General features: G+C 39.8%; 1 protein-coding gene across 4 annotated transcripts in view; it reads left to right on the top strand.

Moving 5' to 3' along the window:
* Nucleotides 1–9,895, top strand: part of Corin (corin, serine peptidase) — a 277,674-nt gene that overhangs the window by 97,021 nt on the left and 170,758 nt on the right. For all 4 annotated transcript variants that reach the window (XM_029565706.1, XM_029565707.1, XM_029565705.1 and 1 more), the window contains exon 5: nt 8,992–9,173. In XM_029565706.1, the coding sequence (XP_029421566.1) occupies nt 8,992–9,173 (182 nt within the window). The remainder of the gene's footprint in view (nt 1–8,991; nt 9,174–9,895) is intronic.

Here is a 9,895-nt window from a genome sequence, read left to right as displayed (position 1 = left end):
ATCTCTGTGAGTTCAAGGCCAGCCTGGTCTACATAGTGAGTTCCAGGACAGCTGGGGCTACAGAGAGACCCTGTCTCCAAAAGACGCTCCCCCCCCAAAAAAAAACAAAAAAAATCTTATTGTAACACATTTGGCTATATATGGAAACATTAAGCAATTATAATTTTAAAAATCAAAGAAAATAGGTGAGCTCTGATCCTATTACCAACTAAATATTCTGAAAGCTGTTTGCTGGTCATATCCCTAAGTCTGTTTACTTAGAAGCAGACTTCTAAGTAAATAATATGTCAGCTCCCTTGGAATCTTGGAACACTTTGCTTTTGTCATTAACCCTAAAATGTCAAACATTAGGTGAGGTTCCCTTTGATGAGCCCAAATGACCCAAAATGTAGGTAATACACAGTTGAGTAATTCACGCCACTTTTACTTTACAAAGATGTAAACTGGAGAATCAGGCCAGATCAGATATTTCTGAAAAAGCCTTTTCATACTGACAGCATCTGGGGACAGACATTCACATTTATCCTGTAGAGTAATTTGTTCACTTTTTCTCCTCAAACAGTTCATAGTGCTCTGTGCATGAGAATAGAATTTAGAAATAATACTTGTGATTCAGTTCATCTGAAGATCCATATCTATGTTGTCACTTCATGATCCACAAAAATCAAAACAGCTGCAAAGCAATGACACAGGTGCAAGTTACTTTTGTGATTTGTTAATCTCCTGTCCTGTGGGTCCTAGTAAGTGTGCCAAATATGAATGAGAATCAGTGTGGGTTAGAAGAGTGGCATTTGATATTCTCTTTCAGGCGCTGTTTCGTTATTCATGCTAATTTAATTCATTCGGTCTTTATCTGTTGACATTTCTTTGAGTTTCTTTGTTTTAAGAGTTATACCCTAAAGTTAGCAATGATACGAAACAGCTGCCTAAGGGTTTTTAAATATATATATTTTATTTATTATTTTTATTTTATGTGTACGCATGTATTGCCTGTATGTAGGTAAGTGTACCCGTGTCGTGCAATGCCCGCGGAGGACAGAAGAGGCTGGGAAGTAGATAGTGTGGTGATGACTTCCTTCCCAACTTTGCTACTGAAAACTTAAAACAAGATTTTTAAAATCTGTATGAGTATTTGCCTGCATGTATGTATGAATGTATGCACCTACACCACGTACATGCCTGGTACCCATGGAGGTCAAATGAGGGGTGTTAAATCCCCTGGAACCCAAATTATGGATGGTTGTGAGTCACTGTCCAGGTACCAGTGTCTGAACCTGGGTCCTCTGCAAGAGCAGAAAGTGATTTAACTGCTAAGCCATCATTCCTCCAGCCCTGCTACTGACAGTTTTACCCCAGCAGTGCACATGCCACCCTATGAACATGTTCACTCATTTATTTAACAGATGTTTGTAGTGTTCCAATTGTGCTGACTATGGATGCTGCTTCAAGCAAAATACATAGGAACCCATGGCCTCATGGAGCTTGCATTGTATTGGTGAGAGATAAACAGCCAGCAAATAGATATGTAGGTCAATAATAAGTAAATAATAAACTGGATAGTAAGATATTCAGTGCAACAAAGCAGGGAAAAGAGAGCTTTGGGAGGGTGAGGGCTGGGGACAAGGGATACAATTTTAAACAAAGCCTTGGGAATCCCTCACGGAGAAGGTTCCATTTGGCTCACAAAGATATGGGAGTGCAGGTAGAGGAGAGCTGAGTATCAGAGTGTATTGTGGTAACTGATTGAAGTGAGGAAAGGGGTCCTGCTGGGATCACTTCTGCAAGCAGTGCTCCCAAGGGTGTGAACACTGGGGCCAAGCATGATAGAGGAGTCGGGAGGTCTTACAAGGAACGTGTGGAGCCTGGAGCACCACCGGAGCTCAACAAGGATTTTTTTTTCTTTCAGTGTTCATAGGCAGTGCTCTACCACTAAGCTGAATTCCCAGCCCTCTTCTTAAATTTTATTTTGAGACATGGTCTCACTAAGTACCTGGGCTGGCCTTGAACTTGCTCTGTAGGAAAGGTAGTCTGTGAACTTGTGGTCCTCCTGCTTCAGCATCCTGAGCAGCTGGGCTCCAGGCCTGCACCATCAGGTTTAGCTTCAACAAGGAAGCTGAGAAAATTATTAGCACATTTATTCCTTAGCAAATTCTTACTGGAGTCTGTTAGTGCCGGGCATAATGTTTGATGCCGAAGATGTGGAAATTAATAAAACATAGTGCTGCTTCAAAGAAACTTAGTATGATAGAGAAGTAGACAGGAAAATAAGGTTGTAAATGTAGTCAGTTTGCACGATATGGGTATCGTGCAAAGAGGAAAGGTGCCTTCCATCTGGCTAGCAGCAAGGAGGCCGTAAGAGATACAGGGAGTTTTGGAGGATGAAAGAATTCTGTCCTGTGAAAAGGTTAGGGAAAAAGTATTCCAGGTAGAGTAACAGTCTCTAGCTAGAGGCACTACTGCTAGCTTAATTTCATAAGAACATTATGTGAGAGGACAGTGGAACAAATGGATTTAAAGGATTTTTAGGGAGTAAAGTTGGCAGTATTTAGTGGTTCATTTTGTGAGAATTGTGCAGTTGAGGGTAAGGTAAAGGTTTTAGGACATGGAGACTGGAATAGATCACCTTTACCACCAAGACAATCATGTCCATCAAATTTTTATTTTTATTTTATGTGTATGAGTGTTCTGCCTGCATGTATGTAAGTGCACCCATGTTGTGAAAAACCTGCAGAAGCCAGAAGAGGGTGTCAGATGCCCTGGAACTGAGGTTATGAATGGTTGTTAGCCCCCAAACCCAGGTTCTCTGGAAGAGCGGCCAGTGCTCTTAACTGCCGAGCCATCTCTTCAGCCCCTGATATATTTTTATTCTGCTTCAAGAAGTCTGTGTCAGACGGTTTCCTTTGAGTGGAAATTAAGCTGCCTTTCCTTCTATAGGATATGACACTGTTTATACTTCCATCCAAATGGCATTCTGCTACCCTGCTACCCCTTACCGCACCTCAGACAAACACAGACAGCAGCCAACAAAGCCTGCCATGACAACATTTGCTGATTGCTGTGTTGTGAAGTCTCCCACGAGATTTTAAGCTAATAATAACTGAGGTATCTCCTCACATGCCTCTGTGTTTCCTCCCTTGACAAGTATTTCTTGAACTCTCACTGGGTGTGAGACATGCAGCTATGCGCTATCTATTCTTCATGCACATCTCTATGGCACTTGCCACCTTCCTCTGTTCTGCTTCCTTTATAGTTATAGACACTGGTTTCAGTGGTGGTCACATTCTGGCTTCCTATTAGGCTCAGCCCAGGGGAGGCACCAGCAAGAGATCAGAATGTAGAAGGCAGGTTGGCTATTCATCCCTTGGTGTCCCCTCTGCCAGGTTGCACAGGTTGCGTACATCCTACTGTGGGCCTGCTTCCCTATGTGGCTCTCTCTAGGTTCCAGAATTTGCTCCTTCCACCTTCAGATTTAGGTGCCAACAGTTCCTGTCTCACCTCCCTGTACTGACCCTTCCTAGGTACTCCAAAACACTGTCTTTGACAGGGGTCCTTGCATTGAACACTGTGCAGTGTTCCAAGGTTAGTGGTCTTCTCTTCCCTGCTAGAACCATAATTATTACAAATGAAGAAAAGACAGTTCTAGTTGTTAGAATTTCAGACCAAGGTGACCAATGAATAAATACCCTGATTCTTTCCATTATTTCCCTTCTGATGGGAGACAATGGCAAAGCCAAGCACTGACCTGAACTCTTCTCCATCTCTACGTCTAGTGTGGGTGGAGACCAAAGAAGCATCTTTCCTGTTTCTCTTATACCCCATCTAAGGTCTCTTCAGTCATCAGAGTGTACTGTTGACCCCTTATAGGGACAATGTCTTTCCAGAAATGGTGATGTATTAATACTTCTGTGTCACCTTGAGAACAGGTCATCTAGGTGAGGAACTTTTGAGTCACAGTGCCTGGTCATGAAATCTTCTATTTAGGTTTTTAACCTTCTTGCAACAGAAAAGGAGGAAACAGTGGCAGATTATCTTATAAGAGTCCTCAGACATGGACACTGTCTTAGTGGTTGGGGGAGGGTCACAGCTCTGGGAGCAGCCTGATTCTGAATTTGTGAGCATTGGTCAGTGGGGAGCTCAGTCTGAAAAAGAGAAACTAGGAATATATTAGAAGTGATTGTATAAATTTTGTCCATGGATAGCACATCAAGTACAGCAATGTGCCTTTGACAAAGTGATGTCTCTCTCACTGGAAAAAGAGTCTTAAATCCTAAGCTCTCAATATATTTTAAGGATAATTTCTTTAGCAAAAGTAAAATTTGACAGCTAAATGTGATACAGAATTCCAATTGGATATCTGGGCAATATTTGAACAGGACCCTTGGCTCAAAGGTATTGCACTAATATTAACTTCCTAGTTCTAATAAATATAATTATATGACATTGTGAGTTTGGGGAGCCTGAGTGAAGGATATATGTAAAAACTTTGGTACTATTTTCATAACTTATCTGTACAATTAGAGGTTCCTTACCCCAGTAAGGTGTCTAAAGGAAGAATCCTTAGTCTTAGTGTAAAAATCTCCAGGAAGGTTGAATCCATTTGTTATTATGTATGACTGCATTTTTTACCCCATCTCTTTTTTGACTTTTGGCAGAAAAAATGTGATTTATCAATCTTAAAAGCCCACTGACAACTTAAATTTACTTTATGTCTGTACCTCATTCAATAAACTTACATTTATGCCTTTATAAGAACTCTTTTCTAGATAAAACCTGCATATTTATAGATGTATTCTAAAAAAGTTTCCTAGAAATAAATTCTCTAGAAAAGTTATAAGTAAATATTTTTGGTAGATTAATCATTTTAAAACATCCTTACTAGTAAAAAAATTCTTCAAAGCCCTTACTACTACTGTAAAGTAGCGCTGTTTGGATATTTATCAAATGCTTCAACAAATAATTGCAGAGTGTCTATCAGAACTCCCTGCCTCAACTTTAGTTGAAATGTGTCAGGAACTTCTTTGCACAGCATCAAATTTACTTCGCACATCAGTTTGAAATGATCACCATTTCTAAAATAGTAATTCTGACAGCCCCAAGTGGACCCTCCCTTGTGCTGAGCACTGTTTTCAGTTGCCAATGCACTTGTTGCTTGGATATAGACACTCCATTCCAAAATAGTGTGGCCTGTCTCACCACCCTGTCCCATGTGATGAAAAGCAAAATGCACCCACCCTTCATAGGCAGTTGAGTTTCATTCAAAGCAAGAACAAATGGCTCCTCGTTTGCTCACTGTTTGCAAGGGCACCTAGCTATTAATACTGTACCCTCAGTTCACATGACCTAGGACAGCAATTTGAGACTCATGGGTCTCAGTTGCTTACACCTCTTTGGGAACACTGAAGACATTTTTCTTAGGTCCTATTTTAAAATAGAGGATCTAGTGTTATTTTAATATACCCATATATTCAAAGCACAAGTCTTTAGGAAAAAGTCTTCTTTTTAAATAAATAGTTTATTGAGAATTTCATGCATGCATATAAGGTGTTTTGATCAAATCCATGCCCACTCCCTCTCCTCTAACTCCTCCTATATCTTCCCACTTTTTTCTGATAACTTCATGTATTCTTTCTTCTTCTTTGATTGATCGATTTATTTTTATGGGGCTTTTGGCTACTCTAACATTCCCCTCTCTGAAGAGGTAACCCTAGAATCTTTTAAGGATTAGATACAAGATCCCAAATACTTTCAACACTTTTGGCCTTTGGAACAGAATATTTTTGCTATTTAGCAGGGCTTGTGGGGTTTTCATGGGTTCAGTGCTCCTCTGAGAAAACTGCCTGAAAGAATGAATTTTGATTTACAAAATGTTCCTAATGAAAGAATCATGGAATATGGTCCAAAGTCCAGTTCTTCTAAATCCTTCATATTTAAAATGGAGAAATTGACTCTTGGCATAAATGAACTGTTGGTTTGAGATCAAATGGTGGCAGAGTAGCCATGGGAGAGTCTAGGATGGTAGACTTAGAAAAAGGACCGTAGTAGGGTAGTAAGGGTCCATGACAATATGTCTGAGTTAAGAACTTAACTTTTGGATATGAAAATAGTTTGCTAGGTCCCTGTGTGAAACTTCATCATCACTCTTGCCCTGGAAGTGTCTGAGAAAAGATATATAATGATAAAGAATACCTGGCCTCAGAACTGAAAAGGGGTTTTAGAACACTTGGAAGAGTTACCGCACTCTCCCCTCAAGTGGTGGTCAGCTTTATAATTCTCATCTCCACTGAAAAAGTACATATATTAGATGAATTTTTCCACCTCTAAATCATACCTGAAATTTCATCAATTAGAGGTCCCTTTCTCCAGCAAGCAGTCTTCCTTTATGATGCCGAAATCTCGAGGAAGGCTAGGTCCATCTGTTATTGTGTATGACTTTGTTCTTTGCCCTCTTTTTGTATGACATGAAAACCCACTTGAGATCAGGTACAACCTGAACTGCAGTTTTGATGGTAGGCAGAGAAGATATTTTTCTGTATCCTGGTGAAAAGGTGGCTGCTTGTGTGGTACAGTGCTGGAACCGTGAGGTGACCTGATCATGACACAGGGACACTCTCGTCAGGCATGAGACCAGAAGCATGCTGCCCAAATCTGGCTTGTTTTATAACTTTACTGTGTGCTGTCTCATTCCTAGAAATGAAAGAAGTGTCTTTACCATTCCCTTGTGCTCTTTAGACCCTTTCACAGATGCTGTGATTCCCTGACTGTTTACTTGGCCTTTGTATAATCAAGGATGCTTGCGATCTCCCTACCTTAAGGTTGTATAATGGGAAACTGCATCCTAACCTCAGTGAAGTGTCATTGTGAAGTATCATTTCTGAGTAGGACTTACCTGTAGTCAGCAGGGAACTAAATGTGCTCTTAGCTCATTCTGCCCGAGGTTTCATCATGAATCTTCCATCATTATGAGAACGAATCTGGATAATCCCCTTATTTTCCCCCTGCTTCACATCCTTTTACACAAATATAGGTATTAGGGATAACAGGAGTGTACCTGTCACATGGGGGCTATCATGAGAAAAGAGTCACTTACACTTAGAATGCTGACTAGTGTGGGCTGCACAATTGCCTAGTAATGTATGTTTTCTACATTCCTTAATCATTTATCCTAATACTATTTGAGAAAATATAGTCTTACTTCTCCGGAATAAATTTTAAGGCAGGAAATTGTTTAAGACATTAAAGTGATGCTTTCTTAGTTCTACAAATATCAACACATTTCCTGCATGGCTATCAGGTATCTTTTTTTATATAATAAGACATGACCCTGGACTAATTCATATTTTATATCCTCAAGGTAACTTGTTCAAATGTAACACTTCTCCTTCAACATATTCACTATCAAATTTAGTTACATGTTAACTTATATAGATAATGAGACATGATTTTAAAAGAAACTCAGCTTTCTAAACATTAAAAACTTTTTTTATTAGGTTGTTGTTGAGCCAGGCCTGGTGGTTCAGCCATGCAATCCCAGCAGCTTGCCAGGCTGAGGCAGGCTGAGGCAGGCTGAGGCAGGCTAAGGCAGGCTGATTACAAGTTCAAGGTGTGGTTTGCTTCTAGAGTGAGTCCAAGGCCAGCCAGGGAAACTTAGTGAGCCCTTGTCTCAAAATAAAGGCTGACGGTAGGGAATCTAGAATCCGTAGCATGGGTGATGCCTTGGGTATGACCCCATCATTCCAATAAACAGGACTGCTGAGCACTTTTCCACATTCTTGTGTAAAATAAGATCTCTCCTCTAGGACTCTTACAGACCCTATCAGTTCCAATTTGACTTACTGGCTGGCATGTCCCATTACACTTAGTTTTCTGTAGAATCAGGAATGAGGCATGAGTTTTATTTGATTAAGTAATTTATAAAGCCCAATTATTATTATACTAGAAGTGACAGTATTGCAAGGTAGATAGACAATGGCTGGGAAGCTCAGATACCTGCATTCTGTTTCTACCTCTGCCATTATGAAGTTAGCTGTAAGAGTTGTGCAACTTTTGAGTCTGTCCCAGAATCTTCATGGGCCTGTGCTTTCAAAGAAAAGATTCAGATAAAGTTCTATTTAAGTTTTATTACAGACCTAATGTGGTATGGTTCTATGGTGCCAAATACGTGCTTTGATGAGGCTCATGAACATTTTCCCCCATTTAAAACCCTTTGAAATACTTTTGGCAGATGACCATCAAGGACAAAAGATGCAGCCTATAGCTATGAGGTAGAGAAGGCCATCTGGCTCTGAATGGAAACCAGTCCATGGCCTTGACATTGGAGGCATGGAAGTGTGCATTTCCCAGAGCAAAATCGGGATCTAGGAGTGTTCGATTGCACATTTGGTGAATGAAGATACCTCCTGGGGCATTGTTGATCTTATTATTAATGGACAGTCTTTACATTTTCTACTTCACAGAATATAAACAGAAGTCAGGCAAGAAAAAAAGATAAAAAGATCTTATGAGTTCTCACTTATCTGTGTGATGTTTCATTTCCAGTGAAGCCAGGATGTTGAGGAACAGCTTCCTCTTAAGAGATGCTATATTTCTCAAAGGAAAGTTAAAAAATGAGAGTAATCTATTTTATGACCAACTTTTGCCTTTGCAATTTCGGGACCTCCATTCCCATGTTAATTTCTCTTTGGTGTCAAGTAGAGCTCTTCCTTGGTTGACCAGTATATTTTAGGTCAGGAAATTTAAGGGCAATCACTTGGGAAACACTCTACAGTAGATGACGATATGGTGCATCATAGGACTAGCTTATCACCTTTAGAATCCAGATAATAGGGTGGCTGAAGTTGTCAGAGGACTGAATACCGAAGTGTAAGTTGTTGATGATACATAGGAAATATAAATTGAGATGCTAGTACAGATGGCTAAGTTTAATATCATTACTATTATCTTGAGGACTGCTTTATAAAGGCATTAATTTTCACCTTTCTTCTTTCCTTCTAGGCATGGCCTCCTGCCCTGTAGATCTTTCTGTGAGGCTGCAAAAGAAGGGTGTGAATCTGTCCTGGGGATGGTGAACTCTTCCTGGCCAGATTTCCTCAAATGCTCTCAGTTTAGAGACCATACGGACAGCAGCAACATCAGCAGGATCTGCTTCTCACCACAGCATGAACATGGAAAGCAATGTGGGTTGCCTGTGCTTCTTTTCATTTTAGTTTTATTTACATACCCTACCTATACAAGAATGTATGCAAATAAATAGTCCGATAGACTTTAACAGAATGAACAGATTTCAGGTGAAGAAACAGGACATTAACGACACCCAGAGATGCCCATGTTCCCCTCCTGACCATCACACCCTCCCCTAAAGTCATCTCTGTCCTGACTTTTTTCACCTTAGGTAGCTTTGCTTATTCTGAACTTTGTGTAAATAGAATTAACTAATGTGTAACTGTTTAATATCTGCCTGCATTTGCTTAGCATTATGTTTAAGAAATCCATTATGTTTTCATTTTGCAGTTCGTTCTTTCTCATTGTCATGCAATACTCTAATATTTGATTATACAACAATTTATTTCCCTCTTCTGCTGTTGACAGACTTTTGGCTTATATCCAGCTCCAGTTATTATGAAAAACAATACTGTTACTATTTTGTACGTGAGTTTGGTTGAACACACTTGTGCATTTGCTTAGCAAATTAATTCTCTAAATTAGTTGTGCCAGTTTCTACTCGTAGCAGCTATGTGTGAAAGGTCTGCTTGTTCCAATTCCTTCCTGACCTTTGAATTCTCAGTCTTTCTCATTTTAACAATCTGATGAGAACATTGTGGTTTTAAGTTCTGTTTCTCTGATGTATTTGATCATATTTTCAAAAATTTATAGGTGTTTCTCTATCCCATTTGTGATC

The sequence above is a fragment of the Nannospalax galili genome, unplaced genomic scaffold (genome assembly GCF_000622305.1).
Source record: "Nannospalax galili isolate Female #2095 unplaced genomic scaffold, S.galili_v1.0 scaffold318, whole genome shotgun sequence".
In the NCBI taxonomy this organism is placed as follows: domain Eukaryota; kingdom Metazoa; phylum Chordata; class Mammalia; order Rodentia; family Spalacidae; genus Nannospalax; species Nannospalax galili.
Note: the sequence above shows the minus strand (reverse complement) of the source record. Positions and strands in the feature narration are given on the sequence as shown.